Source organism: Patiria miniata, unplaced genomic scaffold (genome assembly GCF_015706575.1).
Source record: "Patiria miniata isolate m_02_andy unplaced genomic scaffold, ASM1570657v1 HiC_scaffold_16, whole genome shotgun sequence".
In the NCBI taxonomy this organism is placed as follows: domain Eukaryota; kingdom Metazoa; phylum Echinodermata; class Asteroidea; order Valvatida; family Asterinidae; genus Patiria; species Patiria miniata.
The window spans coordinates 11121442-11148004 of record NW_024037054.1 but is presented as its reverse complement, the minus strand read 5'-3'; the positions used below and the strand labels follow the sequence as shown (position 1 = coordinate 11148004).

The window sequence follows — 26563 nt, the reverse complement described above, 5'->3', positions numbered from 1 at the left end:
GCGTCGGGGTGATATGAATCAAATTAGGTTTTGCCCTTCACCGACGTTTTTATGGATACTTCGTTCACGGTCGATTTGGAAGATTCTTCGCAAGAACACGGATACGAGAGTTGGCCTCGTCCCACTCCACGTAGCCTATTTCAAGATGGCGGCTACTAGCCTCAGTCACCTGGAAGCCGCTTCGGCCGTGGAGGGCGCGGCGGTTGTTGAGAGTCATGATTTCTCCTGTGTGCAGTTGCAAAGTAAAACAAGAGAGGACATGAACTTGAAACCTTAGACAGTAACCAGTAGTTAACCTATGATTTCAACAGGAAATTAATTATTAAAAAATTGCTGGTTTGGTCAGTGCTTATCCCTGACTTCCTTGACATGAAATTGAAAATATTTCTATTCCCCTCGGCACATCCTTTAAGGGGAAGCAATTCGGGCGATTCACAATGCAGAGCGCCACCAATAGTTTGCCATAGTTTGTTCATTTTTCCCAGTGCATTGTGGGAGAAGGTCGACAAATTCGCAGTGCGGGACATTTAAAATTGCTCGTTTTTTTCGGTCAGTAGTTTCGTAAGCGTATGATTCGAGTATATGTATGGCCTTTTCTTTTCTTTGTATCTATATGGTGATTTTTGGTAAGGCGGCAGATCGCGTTGCCCCAATCTTTAACATATTAGCTCAAGTGTCTACTGACACTCATTCAAATGGGCCATATTTTGTCGACCGTAAACTTGAAAAGTTGACTCTCCATGGCAACTCTTGATGGCGCACTGCATTGTGAATCGCCCGAATTCCATCGCATTTTTACTCCCAGCTTTGATGCAAGCGGCTGGCTTCGAACCCTTCAACTTCTGTTCATGAGTTACGATCACTCAAAGGGAACATGTAATAGGATTTGTATGACTTGAATACTTTGAAAACAGCTCTCTTGCCATGTAACTATGACTTTCCACCTCCTTTGTAGCAGTAAAAGGGAGAAATTTCAGCATTTTAGTTTTTATGCTTATAAAAATTTCCATATTCATGAGCCAAAGCGTGATGTCATTCAAGGCAGACAGTAGTGTCTCCAAAACTTTGTACAAATATATGTCACACTTTTCTTCATTTTCTTGGAGTAGGTTCCACTTTTTACCTGTTTGTCATGTTAAACAGCTTGTTTGGACAAAAGTAGTGGCAAATATTTCTTCAAAACTTTTTATTGTAGGAAATTTTGAAGAACTAATTTTTGTACTGTTCATATGCAGTTTCGACAAGGAGTTCCTTGTGTGACAAAATCAAAATAGCGCCCTCTTACATGTATTGATGAAAGGATTTGCAAATATTTGAAAAATTACCACTTTCTTGTCACTTCCAATGCAAATGAGTATTAAGATCTTGTATGGATTGTTGCAACACATAGTAATGAGCATAAAAACAAGGTGAGCTGAATTTCCACTGCATGTTGCCTTTAAATACGATGTCACAATTGACACAAAATGAGAAATAACTGCAAGTATTATTGCGCATACATCCAATAATATTCACACCTGCTCATTGTTCCAAGACAACTTGAAGGCGAGCATAGTCAACTGGTCCCAGAGTGCACAAAACTCTATTCAATCAGGAAACCAAATTGAAATTTCATGTGAGCAATGAATTGTGGGAAAGCCCACGTGATGCTGAAGGCTAGCCGTCTATATTGGCCTATAGGAATTTCGTGACGTGTTTTCCAAAAAAAAAATGCATTGTTAAGAGTTGGCACATGTACGAAAGAAACCTTGATCATTGGCTCAGTGTATTATCATAGAGCTAGGACCTATGTATTGTGGATAAATAAAAGAAAAATCGTAGAATAAGCTGTCGTGATTGATGGAACTGAAAAATCCACTTTGGTTATTTCTCATGGAGACTTTCCCTTTCCCACACAGGTATCATTAAAAAAACACGAATCAAGCGGCTCCTGACTAATGCTCATGAGGTGACATGTATTAAATCCTACATCAAAAAATGAATAGACAAGCATCTAGCCCAGGAATTGGACGACGTCTTCAATGCATTACGTAACGTAGGGAGGTAAGGGAGTCCACCTGGGCTAGACAAGCATCATATTATTATAAGATGGAATTTTGCGTCGGGGTGATATGAATCAAATTAGGTTTTGCCCTTCACCGACGTTTTTAAACACTGTATACTCAGTGTGTTACCTCCCGAGTGAAAGTTGGAAAAAAATCACTCGGGTGGGACTCGAACCCACGACCTCCGCTTTCTAGTGCAGATGTCTTACCACTCGACCACCGAGCTGGGATCGGTTGGCCGGTTCGAATCTGATGTACATAGCAGCGGGTACCGCATAAACTAAAGCAGCGGGTACCGCATAAATATCACTCGGGTGTCCCACCCGAGTGATTTTTCCAACTTTCACTCGGGAGGTAACACACTGAGTATACAGTGTTTAAAAACATCGGTGAAGGGCAAAACCTAATTTGAAGCATCATATTGTAATACCAGTTAAAGTCACAAGTGATCGGTCAGTGAGATTGCCATTTGGTAGTCTAATTCACAAGTTTTTAGTTAGTCAGTCAGTCAGTCAGAAGAGTGAGATGGTACCAAGAGCACAGTATACAGTATCTAATTCTAAAAGTGTTGATGTGTAAAGGGCATCATTGCTGACCTCTGACCCACCTTCTTTAATTTTGTACTTGAGGCAGTTTTCCGGTGCAAGGAGCATGTTGTCAAACTTGCTGAGGGCCCGGTACATCGGCAGGACCTTGTCAACGGGAACTCGAAGCATAGGTCCTCGGCTGTGATCGCTGAAGGTGATGGCCTCAATTTCACCACGGTCGTCAAGCCTTAGATATATGTGAAATAACAAACAGACATCACATGAAATGATGTAAGACTTATTTTGAACTTAAATTAAGTTTTGGGGGAAGTGGAAGGCTGGATACACAAGTCCGTGTAGAAGCAGTATCCAAGCGTGTTGTGATTGCCTGAATTTAAGAATTAAAAAAAGAAGGGTGGAAGCCGGGTAGCTCGAGCACAGTGCGAGCTCGTGTTTCTGTAAAATTTTGGATGAAATTAGGCCCTAAAATGGCTTCATTTTGCAAGTGGAGCGTAAGCGTCCATTTTTAAAATGGCGATGGGCCTCAGCACTGCTTTTAGGGGTGATCATCTTTGGAATGGATTTTTCTCCAAAAGGTCATCGGTTAACCCCCCCCCCCCCAAAAAAAAACGGAAAATGATATATCCCAACAAACATTAGGTAACTGGCCCAATAGTGGCCCTATTACTGCCTGTACAAGCCCGATACTGGTCGGTACTGGGCCAATTACCTAATGTTTGTAAGCCTTAGTTTGATGTTCGACCCAAACGCCTTAAAGAGTTGTGAGTATTTTTACTAAGTTTTGGAAGTACGCGTCATTATCACTGGGGTCTACATGAGAGTCGATTTAGAGGTCTATAGGCTAGTCTGTTGTGGCTGCTTAACTACCTCCCGTTTTGAGTATGTGGCATATTATTGCGAATAGCAATGGAAAGGAGTCTTAGTGAATACCTTCTCATTGACATTTGACCAATGTTGGGCAAAAAGTTGAGCAAAATAATATTCAACAACTGGTTTCTTTTCCTTCTTACCTGATGGTTTTGTGTCGAGCGTGAGTGTGAAATTCACCATGGCGTTCCTTCCCAGTGTCGAAGAATTCGAACTGGTATTTGGAGAGGAGATGAAATGCCTCCGGATCGGCCCGTTTAAGGTCCAAGGCAACTTTGAAACCATCGCAGATGAGACTCTCCCCACCCGTTCCCTCGGCCTCTTGTATGCAGTGTAGCATCACGATCTTTGAAATAGGACAGCAGAGTTTGCAAAAAGGAAGCAATCCCGGCCAAAATGGTTGGGACACTTCCTGAGCCTGCCACGGTCACCCAGTCCCCCGCTCCCCGGTCAATGTTGTTTTCTCCAGCTGATGGAGCACACACCGCGCAATGAGAGACAACATTGAACGGGGGCCGGGGGGTTGGATGCCCAGCGAGATTTGGCCAGGATTGTAGTTTACACCGAAAAGCCATAAATGTCATACACTTTTGCCTCAATCCCACAGGTTCAACTGATTTCCTATTGTCATTTTTTTGTCACAGTGTCACATTAACAGCTAGCTACTGCGGAAACTTGATCAAACCCACATGTACAAACATTGCGATTCCGTGGGCATGGTGGGGAAGAAAGTGCTTCGGTAACATCAATTATTGTTGTCAATAATGAAGATTGTTTGGGACGGCTTAGCATTGAGTGCAAATCCTTCATGGAATAACGTTATTATATATTGCAACATTGCATATCTCCAGAGTTGTAACTAGTCACTGATTTTTGTAACTTGAGTCGAGTCATTAAGAAGAAGCGACTCGAATCGAGTCGAGTCAAGAACGGTCAAGAAGGTCGAGTCGAGTCGAGCCGAGTCACAGTGTGTAGTCGAGTCGAGTCGAGTCAAATATTTAGCTCCAGTCAATTCTAGTCACAAAATATTTGAACATTACAAAGACAAGAGAGAAAGTCATTTGTAGCACTAACAGTTAACAAGAAGTGAAACCTCGGTCTTATTTATAGGATAATGTTTGGCTTCGGGTCTAGAATTGTTATCGCCGATCGCTAAAAAACATCAAAACCTCATTGCATTATACAAAATTGTTTCTGGATTCGGGCGATTCACAATGCAGTGCGCCACCAAGAGTTTGCCACGAAAAGTTCATTTTTCCCAGTGCATTGTGGGAGATGGTCGACAAATTCACAGCGCGGGACATTTGAAATTGTTCGTTTTTCCAGTCAGTAGTTTCGAAGAGGTATGCTTTGAGTATCTGTTTGCTCTTTTGTTTTGTTTTTATCAATGAGGTTTTTTGTGATGCGACAGAACGCTTTGCCCCAATCCATAACAAATTAGTTCAAGTTGTCTACTGACACTCATTCAAATGGGCCATGTTTTGTCGACCGTAAACTAGAAAATGGACTCTCCATGGCAAACTCTTCGTGGTGCACTGCATAGCGAACTGCCCGAATTAAAAGTGGGCATGTAGCTATTTATTTTTTTAAAAGGAGGGCATAAACTTAGCCGTCGTTTGAATCCAAGAGCTCAATAAGAAATTTCCCAAAGCCATTGACCGGTTGGGGATAGTCTGGTTCCAGAACCACCAGGTGGGAGTCTGTGACACGTTGTATGTTTGTATACAACAAACGGCCGCTGTGCCGTACATACTTGAACATACATTTTGCACCGTAAGTCACTGCAAATACCTTTCGCAAAGTTTTGCTATTATTTTTGGGACTCGAGTCTTATTTGCCTTTGCTCAAGTCGAGTTGAGTCTCCTGATGAGGGAGTCATTTGCTTGCAGTGACTCGAGTCGAGTCATTTACCCATAGGGACTTGAGTCGAGTCACCAAAAAATTGTGACTCGAGTCGGACTCGAGTAGCCGTAACAACTCTGCATATCTCACAAAATGTGTATTGACTTCAACACCTCAATGCCCCCACCAAAAAAAAAAATGAAATACATGTATTCTGTACAAGTTCGTACAACCCCTTTTGAAAAAATCCTGATTGCCTCAGATTGAAAAACGTAGACTCACCCCTGTTTCACGCATGTAATAAGCAATGTCCGTATGCATTGCCAAGGGAACGGTCGTGTAGGCACTGTGAAGAGGATCCAGATCCGATTTTACTTCAAAAGTCTGTCTATACCACATTTTGGGGGAAAGAGGGATAGGCAACATTTATAGAATGCAAGTGCAAATGCAATTGGTTCAATGTTTGTTAGTCCTGACTTCCAAAAAAATGTGTTTTTCTAACAAATTTGCATAGACTGACAATCAGTGAGTACGCGACTGGGAAAGAAAATTGCAGATTTCCGCTGTGGCCAGGCTTCGCTACAAAATATTGCAGTCAGGCAAGATGGCGTCCTTCGGTCACCCCCAACTGCACTTTCTTTGCCGGTGAGGGGGTACTTGTGTACGGAGCGGAAAGCGTGACAATGTACCAAAGCCTTTGTTGCTGTATCAAGCGCGGGGTTATTTTTTTTTATCCATATCTAGACGCGACAAAGGTGAAGGACCGGAGACCCAACATAGAAAGCGCCCGCTGATTGGTCAAAATCTAGAGGTCAAAATCAAGGATCTGTTCGTAATTTATGTAATAGACTGTGGAGAGCCACAGTCTATTACATGATTACCAGTAGTGTGCCTGATAAAATAACCACACAAAATGGTAATTGTAATTGGCAATTTTTTTCCTGAGGTGTGCACGTCTCCAGCTCCCGTAGGCCGCATCATTTCTCATGGTCCCTTGAATGAAATGAAGTATAAAAACACTTACCCGTAAACTGTTGGACTGAGGAAAGCTACTCTTTCAGCAAGTTTGTGCAGCTGGCCGAGTTCACGTGGAGCGTCCTTCACTACCGCGACGCCTAGAGTCACCAGCTCAGTCAGCCAGGCGTAGAGGGCCCCATCATCCACAAGCAGATCACCAAAATCAAATCTCCGGAAGTCAGACCCCCAAAACTGAAGTTTGGGATTGAGAAGCCGGTCTTCAGCTGAATCCTCGAAGCGATACAGGAGCAGCCAGTGAGACGGGAATTGGCTTTGGTGACCATCCCCTCCCCATTGGATTGTCAGGGTCTCACCGTCGGGTGAAATGTCGACTGATTTAGCCACGACATCCACGTCGATCTGGTGAAGTTGTGTCAAGCGATTTAAGGCTTCGGGGTGGAAACACTCGCGGCAGCGGCAGTTGTCGCGTAGCCAGACGAAGGGATAGAGCTGGGTTTCTCCGTTTGCCCAGGACACCAGGAGCTGCTTGTTGTCGATGTCCACTTTGACATCGTCCATCTTCACATCATGTAAAGGAGAGTCGTCAAGCAACACCTCATATCTCTTGAGTGTAGTCGGGGCGAAGGACGCAGTGGTAGACTGCGTTGAACACGCACGTGAAAACAAACTGAAAATGGGCAAAACTGAGCGACTTGTGTAAGAAGCTACACCCAGTGATGTTGGATTCATCCCACCAGGACCCGCAGTTGAGACACGCACGATGCTTCTGGCAAGGGATGTCGTGCTTCCGATGCGTGAAAGAAACTTGCCTAAGGTCGAACTCATCATTCTGAACGCCATGTTTATTTCTCCTGAAACAACAAAAAGTGGAATAAAAAAATCTACATTTCACATATTTTGTTAATAATGACCCGTATATATATATATATCTTAAACAGCTACCTAAAATTCTCATTTCATCTACATACTTGAATGAATATTCAATGATAGCTGACCAATGGCGATCGAGGATATTGGTGCAGGATACATGAATACTCGTACATTCTTTTTGAGGTGTGGGGACCATACACGAGTTGTACGCTAGAAGGAAGAGACGAAGACTAAATTAAAAGCCCTTTCGGAGGGTTGCAGACATAGAAAGAAAGGTATGGTGTTTTCTTTCAACATGAAACACAAATTGAAATGCATCAGCAGAAAAACCATCGTTGTTATGAGAAACACGCACAGTACAGTGGGTAAAACGGGTGTATACTTATACGTTCCCCAGTACAGTACCTATATGTTCCCCAATATAGGCCATGGGCCAAAATCTGTTTTATAAGGTCTAGAAGTTGAGGTTCGTCTTAAACTTGCAATAAGCTTGCAATAAGGTCAACTTGCAATAAGGTCAACTTTCCTAATTCAATAGTGCTGAATCTGAATCTGGTTGTTCACATTGGCCAAAATTGCACATTAACGTTATGACGGCATTTTTTTCTCATTACTTTGGCCATTTTGGGTCAATAGTATTTTTCCATAACTTCTGTTCTGAGTGTGTTTTAAGTTCAAATGCTTTCAAATTTGACACAACAGATAAATATAGGAAGTCGGCATGAATAATGCAAGTCATTATTTAACGCGCGACACGGTGCTTAGAGGTTTGTTTTGGAGAATCGATCCTTTAAAACAAGAGCATGATGAGATTTTGACGTGGCGTTATAAGGATTTGTATTGATATGCGGACCTCTGTCGTCCCTTTACAACACAAATCAATCACATGTAAATCATTCAGTTTCAAGTATTGAATAAGTGACACACTATTTTTTTTCTTCATTTCTTTACCCAGAATGCATGTTTTTGGGGGCGTGAAACTGGGCTTCCGGAATCCAAATCAAAAAGGCATCGCGCAGTCTTGAATCAAATTCGTACGTTTACCATGTTGCAGACCATAGATATAGAATAGACCGCTTGCAGACGCGTTCGATAATTGACGCGCGAAGGTGCGCGACGCCATGTTGTGGGACAAAATGTGCATGGATAGATATGCGCTTGTCCCACAACATGGCGTCGCGCACCTTCGCGCGTCGATTATCGAACGCGTCTGCAAGCGGTCTATAAAAAGACTAAATCGGCAGCGCGTCCACACGCGCGGACTTGCATGGAGGGTCACGTGCTGGAGGAAAGATACAAATTGCGCGCTAGACGTGACGAACGCAACGCCGTTGACGGGCACAATGCGACGGTTTATTTCTGTTACTGTACTTGAGACCTTCACTGCTAATAAAAACACAAGAGCATAGATAAGATGACACCGTTCCCATAACGTTGAAACACCAATCTACTCTTGTTGTTTATGCAATCAGTATCTCTTGAACATGAATGCTTATGATTATGACTAGGGCCTACTTAGCTTTAATTGTCTTAAAACAGATTTTATTTTGCAAAAAATAAACTGATTATCCCATAGCCAAAATGAAAAGCGGCACGCCAACGTGTAAGCGTGCGTGTACGCATCGAGTAAATACTCGGTGCGCATTTCTAGCTTGGCGCGCGTTGAGCTAGGTCACGTGCTGGAGGAAAGATACATTTAGCTCCATTACTTTACGTTGATTTGTTGCGCGTCCACGAGAGACAACAAAAATGGCGGAGATTTATCGCACAGTGAATGGGCGCGTGTGGACGCGCTGCCGATCTAGTCTTTTTATTCTATATCTATGTCGCGGACTTCGAAATACGCGCGCAGTACGCTCTAAATAGCCAGTCAGCGTTGCCGTTTACGTATTCCCCACGGCCAAGGTTAATGGAGGAACGCGCACGCGCCCATTGGAGGCGAGACCGGTACGCAATGACAACGATGCATCGCGATCGCCCTCATTTTGGTATAGACCGCTTGCAGATGCGTTCGATAATCGACGCGCGAAGGCGCGCGACGCCATGTTGTGGGACAGGCGTATATCTATCCATGCACATTTTGTCCCATAACATAGCGTCGTGCACCTTCGCGCGTCAATTATCGATCGCGTCTGCAAGCGGTCTATAGTTTACATTGGGGAAACATTCCCCTTTATTTCTTATTTGTGGAAACAATATGTGGAGTGCACATTGTAAAATATCAATTAACATGTTCCAAACCACTTATAACCGAGAAATTCAGATATTGGAGGCATATCATATCTACCCCTGGCCCTGGTGACCTTTAAGGGGTCATTGACCTTTGTATTAATTGCACTAACTCTATTTATTGTTATTTATGCGATTTAACCTTTAAACCCCAACTTTTTAAGACCCAAGTCATTATGTTAAGTGGCTCACGCTATGAAATGAATTTCATATGTAGGAAATTTCATATCTGACCTCTGATGGCCTTTCTTGCGTATCCTTTTAATAGGAAATAAGAGGATTAACTATTCAAAACACCACTTTTTTTCATTACCCATATCTACATTTTTGGTATTCTTGCCATAATATGAAGTTTCAGATATAAAGACATTTCATATATGATGACCCTTGCGAGGTCACTGAAATTTGTATACTCTGATTGCCGTTATTTATCATGTTTAATCTTCCAAATGCCACTTTTTTCATGACCGAAGTCCATAGTGCAAAAGGAGTGTGTTTTAATAATGTGTCTACAGCATATGTCATGAAGTCAGACCCCAAAGACCTCTGATCTCAATATATTCATTTTTATAAGGGCAGACGCAGGCGCAACAGAATATAAGAGGCACATCGGACAAGCATCACTCTCTAACAGTGACCATTGGGCGTGGTAAAAAGGTTAACTACGTATATCCAAGTCCATAGGATACAACATGGTGAAATAAGTAGACAAGAGTGAATATTGCTTGACATATTAGTGAGGTACCTTAGTGAAAAAAATCGCCGTGACACAGTGGACAAAAGCACAATTTTTTTCACCAAAGCATCTCCATGGTATAACTTTTCGAGAAAAAAAAACGGACGCAAAGAATTGGATGATGGGAAGGCATGTATGACGTCATTATGACGTCATCAGCTAATTATTACATGAAAAAATATAAATTGATAATAATCTTCAGAACTACAAGCATTACAACAACAAATGTGGTATCAAATTAAAGGGGACAGCAAGCTCTTTCATTTGAGTGGTATGTCATGGGGATGGAATATAGTTAAGGGTGATTTTGTGGGTCAAAAAAACCTTTTTTTGGTCAAAAGACATGTTTTTTTTGGCTAAAATCATGGATTTTGGGTAGTCACATTGACACTTTGTTTTTGTTTTAACATGCAAACAGTATGTGGTATTGTGAGATGTTGTTTTTAAGTTCGAGAGAAAAGATCAAATTCTATGCCAAAAGAGTTTTTGTAATTGATTGTTAGTATCATAAATATGTTTAAACTTGTTCCAAAGATAAGCGGAAAAGTGAGGCATAGCTAACACATTTACGTTGTGACAACGTTGCAAAAAGGTCAGGTTTTCGTTGTTGCCACGTGAGGAAAATGACGTTGCGGCAACGTAAAAATGTTGACTCGCGTGCGCGTTGCTACAACGTTATTACGCAACGTTACAATGACGTTTCCACAACGTAAACGCAACATACATAACAACTTTTTTTGGTCGTGATTGCACATGATTACCACCTTGACGCCACGTTATTTGCGACCAAATTGACACATAACAGCAACTTTTACGCACGTTCCTACAACCTTTTGGCGACATGATTACCACTTGATTAGCACGTTACTGCAACCTAATTTGGGACGTCACTGCAACTTACTGGACACGTTGATGCAACTTATTGTACACGTTAAAGCAACGTATTGGACACGTTTAAGCAACTTTATGGGCACGTTACTGCAACTTTATGGGGACGTTACTGCAACTTTATGAGGACATTGCTGCAACTTTGCGGGCACGTTATTGCAGCTAAATGGGACGTTTCTGCAACTTTAAAGGCACGTTGCTGCAACTTTGTGGACACGTTACTACAACTTAATGGACATGTTGCTGCAACATGGTGGCCAACTTCCTGCAGCCTACTGGGCATTTATGGAGAAATGTTTCTGAAAACGATAACAAAACAATTAAACATACATGTAATTCATGTTTCTCTAATTTTATTACAAAGAGTGTTCAGAAACAACAGCATGTAAAAACATTACTAAAATGCAATCACTAAAACGGTAAGTGTAATTAATACTCACTGCAATTATTTGGACACATCAATATGCACATATTACTACAGGGTCCATTTCGTGAATGGTATACAATTAAAGTCTTTTACTTGAATCCACATTACGGAATGCACGCCTTAGTGACTGGGCTGAGCTCTAACGATCGGTTCATACTTCATGTGAAAGCAAATTTTGAAATGTTGACATCGAAACCATTTGACTCAAAATTGCCCAGAGTTAAATGTGGTTCACTCTTTTTTTCCCCAGAATTTTTAGCGCTGGCGTTAATGATTGCCGTAACTTCACAAAGTGAATTGCCGTAACTTCACAGAGTATGAACCGACCTTTTAACAAGACAATAACGTTGTTACTGAGCAATTAGAAGAAAAAGGGTCTGGTCGCCAATAATATAGCCAGAGCCGGAATGCAAGGGCTATTATCGTCGACCCACTAACCACTAACCGGTTTTATACATCACCTTCAGAGGGGTACCATATCACAATGTTACCCACACTAGAGAATACCTATTCATGTATTGGATCAATTCATGAAAAATACACAGTGCTATACGTAACGTACATTCAGGAAACAGAATGGTTTCAAATAGTATTTGAAAATTAGTATTTTCCACTGTCCATTATGAGAAATATAGTATAGGAAGGCGACTTTCACATCGAACAAATAAAATAGATCAGACAACTTTTAATCTACTGAATCACATGCTTTTTAAATCTGTCCTCTATCTAGATCCTTCATTTTCTTTCTCTCCCATGGAACATCTTCAAAAGAAAACTCAAAGGTATTGTTTTGGTTTTTTGTAGCTACAGAGTCTATGAAAAAGAATTACACTTGAAAGGGATACTTGAATAGCGTATGTTCGTGAAGATATATTTGTATGCAGGGAACTCGCAAAAAAACCTGCATTTTAAAATATTGACATTTCAACATGATTTTCTTTGAATACCTCCATTAAGATTGGCTAATTGCCCAATCTATGTTTTAGAGTAACATTCATTTAATGGAACCTTTAACAGAAGATTATCCAGATGTAGAAGTAAGTGGATTCCTTGTTCAGCAAGGTTAATTGTCAATATGGCACTTCTCCAAAGACACGAATCTGACAAGAAAATAAGGAAAACAAAAAACAATGTATCAATTTTTTAAACATTATGAACCATTTAATGTTTGCTGCCTTAGGCCTAAAACACTCACTGCGTGTCACGCTGGCTCACCAGATGTGAAATTTAAAACTACATGTATATCCAGATAATGTCTGTCTTCTCAATACATGTACTTCAAGCAGAGCTGTGCCTGTGTTTCTACATGTACAATCTTTAACCCACGAGAGACAGGGATAAAATAAATGAGCCTCTTGTTTCAAGTTGACCCTGAAGTCAAGGATATTTCTCAAATTTAAAGGGTAACCAAAAACCCTTGTTGAGAGTTAAAGCGCAAGCCTGTTTTACGCATTTTTATGTAATCTAAACAACTTCATGTTCAAATGTATGTACGTAACGATCAAAATGTTGGTTCTTCCGCAAGTTTATGGTCTTGGTAGTCGGCATTGCATTAGGTCTATGGTGCTCGTTTCAGAAGTGTATTTAAGGTGTTTGTCGCTGATACCTTTTGACCAATCAATTTAGTGACTGCGATGGTTAGTTTCTTAATACACGTACCTTGAATCTTGGCCCTTCTGGATAACCAAGCACAATCGGCTGCCATTTCTAAAAGTTCATGCGAAGTCATGTCATGCAGGTACCTGAATATAATACAGAAAATATTTGATTACCAAAGAGCTCAAGCTTTTTTTTAAAGTTATTTAAATTCCACACGAAACAATTTCATTAAATGTTAAGAAGAACCGTCCAGTTGCAGTTTTGATATGCGCATAATTATTTTATGCGAATACACACTGGGTATACAGTGTTTATACGTCGGTGAAGGGTAAAACCTAATTTGATTCATAATTATTTTGATTAAAGATCCGTTGCCTACGCTACTTTCGAGTTTCACTCCGAAAGTTTATTTACTTTTTTTCAACTGCTATTTTCCTGCGAAATACAAGTTATTATTTTTGAAAGACATCTAACGATAAAAATTATAAACTTCATTGCATTTTTTCACAACATTCAAGTTAATACCTGCTAAAAAATTAATCAGCTCTCGCCGGGGAGGTTCACGCAAAATGTGTGGGGCTTTTTTGGTTATTTTTAGAGACTATTGGGCACGCATCTTTTCTGGCGCATGACTCGACAAGAATGACTTTGTTAAGGCGGACGTGCTAGTATGAACATTTTGAGTTGGAAGGATTTGGATATGCATGCAATTGGTTCACGGTCTTGAATTTTAAAGTATAGATACATTTCATGAATACATAAATTGAATTAATATAGGTGTCTGGTGAACGTCAGGTAATCACTTAACAAATTTCGACCAAGGTGTATTTTCAACACATTTTAAAAGTTAATTTCACCATCTTACAGAACATGTATATAGAAGGTCAGTGTATGTTGAATTACTTACAGCAACAACCTTGAAGAGATGTATGGGGTGGTTTTCAAAATAATTAGAAACTTCCTCCCTCGAAGACTGCTGAAGTTAAAAGTTTAAACATGCCACATACTGCTGCCAGTGCACTCACGTATAGCATACATGTGTACTGCCTACCTGGAGAAAGTAACGATGTTGTTTAAGGTTGAGAAATATATAAAACTAATCAAGTTTGAACACAGTGTAAATATGATCCCCGTGCTCTTAAACCCACATAAATAATAAAACTATTCTACAAATGACCCTTTTTAGAAAAGGCTTTTATAGTTCGCGTATTTTTCATTGATCTTGTAACAGTGCTGACCTGGCCCTGAACCCTACTCCACACACTTTGGTCAAACTCCCATAAATCACGCCAAACCCTGGGAGCTATACGGCCCGAAAGCCTGGATTGAAACTGTATACACTTGTTATGTACAAGCCAACGAAAGCCAGATGACCGTTTATACGTGTACGGTCCTGGTACGTGAACTTTAGGCCTGACCCTTGAGACTAAAATGCTAATGCGCGTTGCTATTACAACCGTACACTGTGTCTTTGAGCGGGAATTTTATAACGGACTGTTTATGCTCAAATTTGCGCTAGTTTTAGTTGAGAGAAAATCAACTCAGATCTATAACTTAAGAGATACCCCAGGTAACAATTTCACGGTTGTTGGCTCGGGTATCATGGGTATCTCAATACAATATTTTTACATTTTGATTAATTCATCAATTTGAAGGAAAAAATACAAACATAGGCATATACTATAGTTCACAAATCAAAAGTCTTCTCGATATAATGTATACACTTTTGCCATTTTTGCCATTTGCTAAAACAATATCTGTTTTATGTAAAATTATAACTATCGAACAAATAACTTTCCAACCTAAAACGTTGTTAAAAAGGTCTAACATGAATTCGAGTAAATCTGATCCACATGTATAATATTTCCTTGGAATAATACCAAGATTTTATTATCAAATTGAAAACCAGATGACTTGAATGTTTCTTTCAGTGTATGATCTCCAAAACTGTTCGCATTGACGAGCCTCCAATCTCAATTGAGGCACATATTTTCACTCTTAATTAATCTACATTTATTCTGATCGAGTCTGAAGAACATTTTCAACAATTATTAAAAAAATCCAAAGATGATAGGCATAGGAAAATCTTCATTTTTTGACAGCGACTTTGTTAGAAAAGTTGTTTTACTTTAATTTGATCCTTTCATCAGATTTTTAGACAATGTGTTCGACACAAGAATGAAGTCAAGATACAGAAAATTTCATTCCTACCTTCTAAGAAATGCTGTAGTGAAAATAACTTGCTTGGCGACCATGGCTACTTCACATCAACTGGACGGCGAGTCGGCGACCGTTATAGTGAGCTGCTGCTGCTCGATTGCTGACTCGACTGAGCAGAGCAATTCAAATAAGCTATCACGCGGTCTGGACGTGGAATTTCTGCTGATGCGCATGCGCCATGGTAATATTTTCTTTGAGAACAGGAATCATATTTCTAGTTACGTTGGTGTGTGCAATAAAGTACATGTATACATTGAGTATTCAACAATGAATATGAGCGGGAAACAGTCGCGCTTTGACCACGATCTCATCCATCTTAGACCATTAGAAAAATATCTGGAAACATTATATTCCTACTACGACAAAACAAACATGATGATGTTCGAAATTTCATGAGTTACATTATTAATGCAAGGCGGCACCCAAATGTTAATTATTATCAAATAAAACATCATTAATTAAAACATATTATGTTCACGTCACATTCAGTAAATCGTAATCACAATGTTTTTGTCAATACCACAACAGCATGGATCGTAACGCACAGCATAATTGCAACTTAAATTCAGTGTCAAAACACCTTTATAAAACGTTACAGCAACGTGAGCTCTCAACATAACACAACATGAAAATACCAAACTGCAATGTCACGACAACATGATATTTACAACTTAACAACACCATTATGGTGAGACTTTTATGCAACGTCATCATAACGTCATGAACACAGCAACGTGGTGTAAATTGTTATCTACAACGTCATGACAACGTGAGAATAACAACATACCAACAACGTTGTGAAAGTACCCACGTACAATGTTACAACAACGTCATGATTTTTACATCACTGCAACGTTTTGAAATACTAAACTACAACGTCGTGACAATGTGATTTTCACAACTGAAAAAAACGTTATAAAATAATGTAGATGGAACGTTAACTCAACGTCATGATTATAACCTCACAGCAACGTTGTAAACATTCTAAATTACAACGTTCTGACAACGTAACATTGACAACTTAAAAACAACGTCATGAAAACACCTACATTTAACGTAACCACAACGTCATATTTATTACTTTATTACAACGATTGTGAAACGACCACCATAGAACATCAATACAATGTCATATGATGACTTTCGTACAACGTTGTACAAATTACCAATATACAACATTTTTACAACCAACAATTATACAGTCAAACGTTGTGTCAACGTTGCTTGAATGTCATCGTGACACGTTACCAAATGACAACATTTTCACAACTTTGCACAACGTTGTGGCAACGTGATGTGTTAGCTGATATCTTTAATATAGCGAGCTACATTAGTAACAAAAATGCTAAGGATCGTTACATGGTATTTAAAAGCACCATTTTTTTTCACCAAAGCTTTGCCAATGTGTTACGATCAAAAATAGGGTAGGATGCAAAAAATCGGATGACAGGAAGGGTACTTTATGACGTAATAATGACGTCACAATATACTACCGAGCTCGTACAGTAATTAATTGTAGAAAATAAGGTCGTGAAGCTTTGTGATGAGATTCCAAGTAATTAATTTGACATTTTGAGGGTCAGGGAATTGAAGAGTGATATAATCAGTGACATTTATGTAACAATAAGCTGATTTGCTGTTGCAGTGACGTCACTATTTTCAAATTTTCTTGAAAAATCTAAGCATTTTTGATTATGGACAAAAGTGCTACAATGACGGTATTTGTCATGCAGAAAATAATTATGTGAAATTGTGCGGCTCCTTGAATTTGGTCTTTGCCACATCCATTTGTTTGTACCATTTACTATAGCTGGAAGACGTAACATTCTTATATGTGTTGTTTATTACGGGTAATGAGGTATGGGTTAGGAGCCAGACAGAAAGGAACGTGGTAACCTGAAATAGATTAACAGAGTGGCCGGAAATGGTGATGGTACGTCCTTTAACAATGTATTACAAACGGGGGCTGCCCGATAGTCCGAAGGTCCAATAGTCCGAAGGTTCTTTAGTCCGAAGGTTCGATAGTTCAAATGCACATAATTTCCATAAGAGGGGGTTTGTTAGTCCGAAAATGAAATAAGGTTCGTTAATCCGAACATTTGATGCAATAGTCCGAAGGTTCATTAATCCGAAGGTTCATTAGTCTGAAGGTTTATTTATCCGAAGGTTCGATGGTTCGAATTGAGAATAAGGTTAATCAGTCCGAAGGTTCAATAGTCCGAAACGAAAATAACAAGCCCGCGGGAACGGGGGGTGCTGTGGGTGATGCAGCACCCCCAACTTTTGCCACTACTCCCGGGCAAAAATGTGTTCCAGCAAGCAGTGTTCTACGACGTTGAAATTGCGCCGCTGCGCTATACATTATGCTTGCTCTACAAATATCTCCTTCGTTTTGTTCGTTTCTAGTTTTGCCGCGGCTAAGCGCGGCGCTTCGAACGTCTAGCACAAAGTAACACTGTAAAATATCAAGAGGAGGTATTTTCTAAATCTTCAGGCAGTGCAGAACAGTGGCGTCACCAGACTTTTCAGTCTGGGGGGCACAGGGGGGGGCACCAGCATTTGATGGGGGGGGCACTTAGGTGGATACGGATCGCCGTCCTGGGGGATGGGTCTAAGGGGAGGGGGTGCCCCCCTCCCCTTTGGAAAATTTTCGCATACGGAGGATGGGCTAGATGCAAAATGGTGCCACATTTGATGCTAAATTCGATCTGAAGATATCTCCAGAAATTGCTATTTTTGAGGTAATGATTTTAACAACGCGCAGAATTTTGCAGAGGATAGGGGGGCACCAGCATTTGATGGGGGGCACTCGGGGGGCACTAGGTTTTCCAGGGGGGGCACGTGCCCCCCCCCCCCCCCCCCCTGGCCCCCCCTTGGCGACGCCACTGCTGCAGAATCGATATTTCTCTCAATGAATCTAAAATCATGACATGTCTATGATATTTCGGCCATGATGGAAGCTTTGACCCGAAAAAATAACCTCGGCCATGACAATGGTGGCAAAGTTGATTATGCTTGCCACGATTTTTTTTATTCGATCTTTCAATAGGGGCAAAGTTCATACCTTTCCCCTGAAGGTTTTTCTTTTCATTTAAAAGTTTCATTGACGTTGCTAGCATTCTGTACTCAACATTAACAAATAGCAAGGTTCACACCCATCCCAACCTAATAGGAGTGGGACTGGCTTCCATTTAAACTAGTTCTGCAGTGTAGTTTCGTTTTAATAAAAAAGCTATTCATGTGTTACCCTTTGCAAGTTTTTTCTCATAAAAACTCAGTAGACCGATAAATCCTTGCCTAGTCCCAAACTTGCCACCTACCGATCATAAACATAAAGATGCATTTGGTCTGTTAGTCTTTTATATTTGCCATTCCCTGTAACAAACAAATAACACTGCAAATATATCAAGAGCTACATCGTTTAGGCCTATGTGAATATTTTTATGAACAGAAATTCACACGCTTCCAGTGGAACCATTTTGTTTTAACTTGAACCAAAAAACATCCTTTCGGGTTTTATAAGTTTAAGTATATACTTCACTTCAGTATATTTCATCACAGTGCATCCAGAATCCAACATTTTCAGGGGCCTTAAAGCAGGCCCCTGGCCCTGTGGCCCCACGCCGTAAGGGCTCGGAAAATATAACAAAACATACACGACGGAATTTACTAAATGTAAGAAAGCAGCCTAGCAACAATAATATTTACATGCGATGTCATGCATAATGATACAATTCTTTTTCCAGAATTAAATGGAACAAAGAATGGAGATAAACATACAGGGTTTTTGACTTTTCAGTACAGTAGAAACGTTATAAGAGTAACAGTATATTCTAAACAAAAAAGTGAAATAAATTGTCTTTATAATCTCAAAAAACGTTTGCTAAAAAAGTCATATGAAAGTGGCCAGGAATCGCCTCATATTGCACCACAGAGCATCCATATTCCCAAACTTTTAGGGGCCCTTTAAGCCACGCCGTAAGGGCTTTGCGCTCCGCGTTCGCATTAATTTTGTTCGTCCTTTAGAAATTCCAGCACCCCCTGGCAAAAGTTTGTTCCAGTGGGCTTGAAAATAAGGTTCAATAGTCCGAAGGTTCGATAATCCGAATTGACAATAAGGTTCGATAGTCCGAAAAGACTCTATGATGGTCCGATGGTCCGAATCGACAGTAAATAAGGTCCGATAGTCCGAATCAACAGTAAGGTCCGATAGTCCGAAGAGTCATACTGACGAACCGTATTGCCCATTCGGACAATCGAACCTTATTCTCAATTCGGGCTATTGAACTTTTTCTCAATTCGGACTATCGAACCCTATCGTCTATTCGGACTATCGAACCTTCGGATTAATTAACCGTATTCTATTTTCGGACTAATGGGACCTTCGGACTATCGAACCTTCGGATTATCGAACCTTCGGACTATTGAACCTTCGGACTTTAAACGAACCTTTGGACTAATGACCCTTCGGACTAGAGAACCTTCGTACTATCGGGCTGTAACCATTACAAACACAATACCAGTGCAGCAAGTCATGTCCTGCAGTTTGTAAGGTTTTTAGTTTGGGACGTGAAAAAGACAAACAATTATCCATGATGCACAAGCACAAGTGTGTTTCTCGATTAAATGCACCATCCTTGTCGTTGATGGACCGTCTATCCTATTGAAGTATCCATCAGACATCATCTTCTGTGTGACACGAGCAGAGCATTTCTGAAGGTCCACTGTGTGAGTAGTTTATCCTTTCTTGTTATTTTCCACAAAGCTGGATTGCGACTGAGATCGTGCAAATAAATAATCTTTAAAAAAGCTTCATCTGTAGTCTTGTTCATTAATTATTAGAGATTTTGGTAAAAATGAACAGAAGTCTTTGTAGAAATTGTAGATATAATTCATCTTGCGTAAAATATACCTTTGCAAGTTTACAAACTTCCACAAAACGTATTATTTTGCAACATTGGAACGTATAATTGGTTTGAACATTCTACCTTTTTATTGCTTATGTGAACTGTTACTATCGTATTTCAGGACAGTCATCATGGATTAGACTTCTTGCATTATCTGCATGCAAACTACACCAGAAAAACTACGTTGTCCACAAAAAGGTTTAAATTGTAACGCCGGAGAAGTATATGCTCAATTCCTGGATAATGTTGAAGGGTTTAGGGCAATAAATGCATTGCAAGTTGATGTAGAATACGGAGCCGAAGGGACAGTAGAAACTTTTGTGGAAAATAATGCCTCGTTGCATCATTCCTGAGGTAATCATTTATGAGATAATCATGACGTAAGACATTGCATTTTAACGAATCATTGATCACAACAGGGGATAGGAGCGAGGGTCAAATGTACATGTACATACATGTTTAATTAATACATTAAATTAGAAAACATCCCTCATTTTATCAAACTATTTGTATTTAAATCTTTTAAAGAACTTAGAACAAAATTGGCAACTGCACTGATTTCCTTGATCTCAGAAACGTATATTAAATGTAAAAAACACGATCCATGGCTTATTCCTAACTTATATCTCAATTTTAATGTATAAGTGTGTAATAATTAGCCGATTACGTCATAATGATGTAATAAATGGCCCTTCCCATCATCCAATTTTTGTATCCTACCTTGTTTTCGAAAAGGTAAACAATGGAGATGCTTTGGTGTGAGAATGGTGCTTTTGTCCACCCGTGTCACGATTTTATCACTAAGGTACCTCACTTTTCCGCTTATCTTTGGAACAAGTTTAAACATTTAAGATACTAATAATCAATTACAAAAACTCTTTTGGCATAGAATTTGAGCCTTTCTCTCTGACTTAAAAACAACATCTCACAATACCACATACTGTTTGCATGTAAAACAAGGTGTCAAAGTGACTACCCAAAATCCATGATTTTAGCCGGAAAAAACAGGTCTTTTGACCAAAAAGGTTTTTTTGACCCACAAAATCACCCTCAACTATATTCCATCCCAATGACATACCACTCAAATGAAAGATCTTGTTGTCCCCTTTAATTTGATACCAAATTTGTTTTTGAGATGCTTGCAGTTCTGAAGATAATTAATAATTTATATTTGTTCATGTCATAATGACGTCATACATGCCATTTCCATCATCCAATTTTTTGCGTCCGTCTTTTTTTCGAAAAGGTATACCATGGAGATGCTTTGGCGAAAAAATGGTGCTTTTGTCACTGTGTATTAAACGATCCTTAGCATTTTTGTTACTAATGTACCTCACTATACGGCCTAATATACCTATGTTCTCCATAACCCTAACCATAACCCTCACCCTAACCCTAAGGATTGGGGTCTTGGGGAACATAATGGGGAACATAGATACTATTGGGGAACATAGGTATTGGGGAACATAGGTATGGGGAACATCAGGTCGATCCCGGATTCACATATACAATTCTAGAAATGCAACAGAAAAAGGGTTGCCTTCGCTTGGGCCGTGCCCAAACGTGCCGTTATCACCTGCATGACCAGATTCATATAAACCAGTGTTGGAGCAAAGGCTTTGACCCTCAAGGCCAAGGCCAAGGCTTTGACCCTCAAGGCCAAGGCCAAGGCCAAGGCTTTGACCCTCAAGCCTCGAGGCCAAGGCCAAGGCTTAACCCTCAAGGCCAAGGCCAAGGCCAAGGCCCTGTTTTATGAAATGACCACTGATATAGAACTAATTATAGTCACATGAGTGACACGTCATCACGCAAGGGCGGACCCAGAACACAATTTGGGGGGGGGGGGCAAAGAAATTTTGGTCCCCCCCCCCCCAAAAAAAAGTGGGTCAAAAAATTACGGCTTGGGCTTAGGGGCCCGCTTAAGGGCCCCGAAAACTTTTTGTCCTCGAGATATGCTCTGTGGTGCGATTTGAGGCAATTTCTGACCATTTTTGCCAATGTTTTTTTGAGGAAAAGATGGTGGTGTACTCATTGCCTGCCTTTATTACGACGTCACATTAAAAAAAAAAAACGGTTTCGAATTTTTTTTGGGGGGGGGGCATGGCCCCTTTTGGCCCCCCTGGATCCGCCCATATCATCACGAATTGCTCATTACGAAGAACAACATTTCTTTAATTGCAATCAACATGAGTGACACATCATCACGCAAGGGGCGGATCCAGAACACAATTTGGGGGGGGGCCAAAGAAATTTTGGTCCCCCCAAAAAAGTGGGTCAAAAAATTACGGCTTGGGCTTCGGGGCCCGCTTAAGGGCCCCGAAAAATTTTTGGATTCGAGATGCTCTGTGGTGCGATTTGAGGCAATTTCTGACCATTTTAACCGATGTTTTTTGAGGAAAAGATGGTGGTGTACTCATTGCCTGCCTTATTTTCGACGTCACATAAAAAAAATTGGTTTCGTTTTTTTTTGGGGGGGGGGGGCATCATCACGAATTACTCGTTACGAAGAACAACATTTCTTTAATTGCAATCAACATGCTCGCATAGGCCTACACCGTTTTATGACTGCACTGTATCTATTAAAGTATAAGTTCAGGTCTTCAATATGGTTTAACTAGACAAAATAATGATTTACTTCTATATTGACACACAATTCTCCCAAGTGTATCAAAAGGGGACCCAAGAAACTGATTTGGGAAATGTTTTATTTGCTGGCCCAACATGGTCAGAAATATCAGCATTATCTAAAACAGATACATGCAAATCTTTAGCACTTATCAGGGAGACATAAACAACCAATCAGATCTATTCCATAGTTATATGCGCCTTGAGCGTCTTTTTTAGACGGATTTTGGCGCTATATAAATGTTCTCTATTATTATTATTATATGCAATTAAAGTGATCATCTCATTAGCCCCACAAGTGTACGGAATATTTTTGCAGCAAATCTACTACAATGGTAACAAATTGTGATGCTACAAAAGTGGAAGTGTGCCCAACACACAAATCTATAGGGTGCTTCCCTCCTCCATGGTAATACGATTAAAATGGTAACAGCAAAATTTCGAACAGATTTATCTGGAAAATGCACAAATCTATGGGCCTTGAAGAGCCTTGGCTCAAAATTGCAAGGCCCTGAACCCTCAAGGCCAAGGCCAAGGCCAAGGCTTTTGCCCTCAAGCCTCGAGGCCAAGGCCAAGGCCCTAAAATCCAGCCTTAAGGCAGCCTTAAGGCCAAGGCCCAGCATCAAGGCACTACATCACTGATATAAACATAGGCCTATATTCAATGTTTTATCATTTCAAAGTCAAACAGTACCTGAACCACTATGCTCGTATACTCACCTATCACAATTTCAGAAAAGTGCGCGTTACTTTTGGAGAAAACTCTGGAATTATCTTCGCAAAGCACCCCACTTCAAAACGGTGCGGATTAACTGTACATGTATGTTCCCAGAACGTGTTTGTATAGGTTGAGATCATAACGTCCCGAGATCCTTTGCTAGTGTTCAGGCAGCTGTGGCGAGGCATGATAGGTTGACCCGTCCCATTTCGACAACCCGATGCCACGTATAGGATGTGAGTATGCTGTGCCGTTAATAGCCTCAACGACCCTTGCGTGTGCTTTGTTTGCATGTACGTACGCCCCACACACACTTCCGCAAACAGCCGTACAGTAGGTCGAATATCCTCCGCCTCAACTTACTGTACGGCTGTTTGAGGAAGTGTGTGTGGGGTGTACATGTACGTACATGCACACAAAGCACACGCAAGGGCCGTTGAGGCTAACGGTATAGTACAACTCGTAAGCACTGGCACTGTCTTTTGTATTCTACTAGCGGGATGCCGCGCTTCGCGCGGCACCCGCTAGATGGGTGGAGTTGACTGTTTCGTAATAATTACTGTATACAGTGAAATCTCGATGATTTAAACTCCAATAACTCAAAATAAGTCAAATAAAGAATCAGACGCTCTGCTGCACGCGAGCCTATTTGGACTCGTCATCAGTCTCGCCTCAGTTGTATTTGCGTTTAGCAACGTGCGCGCACTGTAACGTTTTCTGCGGAGATTGTGCGAGGGTCCAGGACATATTGTCTATATAGGGGAAGGGGCTAGCTAGGGTGAAGGGTGCTAGTCGGAACGCCTAATACCCGTAAAACCCGTAAACCATGTCACCAATATTTCCGGGGATGGGGAGAAATATTTCCAGGGACGGGGAGAAATGGTTTTTGTTATAGAGGGGAGATGGTGATATTGAAATCGCTGATATTGTGGAGGTTAATGTTTATGCTGGGATTCATACCGTTAAAATGTTGTTTTAAATTGCGCACCGATTAGGAAGGTCTTGCTGTCAACATTTGAATGAAATGAAGTATTTATTGCCGACCGATTGTCTCATGCGAGGTCTCATTATATAAAGCTCATAACTAATGCTGTGCTGGAATATTGTCCAGTCAAATTAAACATTGATTTTTCAAGGTGCCAAACCAAAAAGGACGTATACACCAACTGTACAATTAGGTAATTTAGATGTCAAAGATGGGGCTTATACTTTATAGAATAAATCGTACAAATATCTATAAACAGGTTAACAAAGGTCACTGACCTCTCAAAGGTCACCAGAGGTCAGATATGAATTGTTCCCACATCTGATCATTATTTTTATTGTATGAAGACCTATGACATAGACTTGGGTCATAGGAATTAAAGTGAAGTTTTGAAGAACAAAAGTTATGAATAGAGTATTTAAAGTTCATTGACCTCTCAAAGGTCACCAGAGGTCAAATATGAAGTGCCTCCATATCTGAAAATTTTCTTCTTGGCATGAAGAACCAACATGCGAAGTTTCATGCTTTTGTCACAAATTGCACAATACTTTGGCATATTGGGGCTATGCCGCACCACCACAAAAAGTTAAATTAAGACGAAACTTCACGTTACAAGCTTTGGCCTACGGCCTAATATACCTATGTTCTCCATAACCCTAACCATAACCCTCACCCTAACCCCAAGGATTGGGGAACATAAGTACTATTGGGAACATAGGTACTATTGGGGAACGTTCGAACATAGGTATTGGGGAACATAGGTATGGGGAACATCGGGTCGATCCCGGATTGACATATACAATTCTAGAAATGCAACAGAAAAAGGGTTGCCTTCGCTTGGGCCGTGCCCAAACGCGCCGTAATCACCTGCATGTCCATCAGATTTATATAAACATGTATTCAATGTTTTATCATTTCAAAGTCAAACAGTGGCTGAACCACTATGCTCGTAAACTCACCTATCACACTTCCAGAAAAGTGCGTGTTACTCTTAGAGAAAACTCTGGAACTATCTTCGCAAAGCACCCCACTTCAAAACGGTGCGGGTTATGTTCCCAGTATGTGTTTGTGCAGGTTGAGATCATAACGTCCCGATATCCTTTGCTAGTGTCCAGACAGCCGTGGCCAGGCATAATAGGTTGACCCGTCCCATTTCGACAACCCGAGGCTACTAGGCACGTACATGATGCGAGTATGCTATGGTAGCAGACAAGTAAATAAACTTCCATGGACCCCAATGGTAAATGCTCCCACTTCAGAAATTCGGGAAAAATACTCACAACTCTCCAAGGTGTTCGAGACACACATCAAATTAAAGCTGATTTCATCATCTTTCATTTTCTTTTCAATTTACGGGGGGTCAACTAATGACTTTTAGGAGAAATGTCCATCCGAAGATGATCACCCCTTTAAAATAGTCCTGAAGCCCATCGCCATTTTGAAAAACGATGCCTACACTCCATTGCAAAATAGAGTGCTTTTAGGGCCCCAATTTCATCCAAATGGAACGGAACTACAAGCTACAAGTCCTGTGCACGGCTTCCACCCATATTTTTTACAAACCCTCAAGTTCATGGCCCACAGTATGCTCAAATACTGCATGCAAATCGTGATTTGGCCGGCGTAGGCAATTTCGGACCGATTTACTGGTCTTCAACCATAACGTCGGCCCGATATCCTTTGCTAGTGTCCAGTCGGCCGTGGACAGGCATAATAGGTTGACCCGTCCCATTTCGACAACCCGAGGCCACGTTCATGATGAGAGTATGCTATGCCGTTAGCCTCAACGACCCTTGCATGTGCTTTGTGTGCATGTACGCCCCCCACACACTTCCGCAAACAGCCGTACATATCCTCCGCCTCAACTTACTGTGCGGCTGTTTGAGGATATTCGACCTACTGTACGGCTGTTTGCGGAAGTGTGTGTGGGGCGTACAGGAGGCGCTGTTCATCGGTGGCCTTTAATAATATGAGTCGATAACAAAGACGGGAGGGGCCCCTTGGGGTGATGATGGAATGAATCGGTCAAAGGTTGAGAAATTCAATATACACAATGACAATTAAGACACATATCATGAG

At 40.8% G+C, this 26563-nt stretch overlaps 1 protein-coding gene across 1 annotated transcript; it reads right to left on the bottom strand.

The window, feature by feature from the left end:
- Positions 1–64: 64 nt before the first annotated feature.
- LOC119723240 (gamma-butyrobetaine dioxygenase-like) lies at positions 65–25674 on the bottom strand. Its single transcript, XM_038193805.1, has 6 exons — positions 25444–25674; positions 6327–7131; positions 5585–5690; positions 3604–3806; positions 2653–2819; positions 65–225 (listed from the first exon to the last, which is right to left on the bottom strand). The coding sequence occupies exons 2-6, from the start codon at positions 7118–7120 to the stop codon at positions 65–67; spliced, it is 1431 nt and encodes a 476-aa protein (XP_038049733.1). The 5' UTR covers positions 7121–7131; positions 25444–25674.
- Between the last annotated feature and the right edge of the window lie 889 nt (positions 25675–26563).

What these genes read in the sequence shown, in the direction of transcription:
- LOC119723240 (XM_038193805.1), bottom strand. Translation starts at nt 7,120, where the DNA reads ATGGCGTTCAGAATGATGAGTTCGACCTTAGGCAAGTTTCTTTCACGC. An exon ending in GCTCGACACAAAACCATCAG is followed by an intron (nt 2,820 to 3,603) that starts GTAAGAAGGAAA and finishes CATATATCTAAG; the next exon opens with GCTTGACGACCGTGGTGAAA. An exon ending in CAAGTACAAAATTAAAGAAG is followed by an intron (nt 226 to 2,652) that starts GTGGGTCAGAGG and finishes AACTGCACACAG; the next exon opens with GAGAAATCATGACTCTCAAC.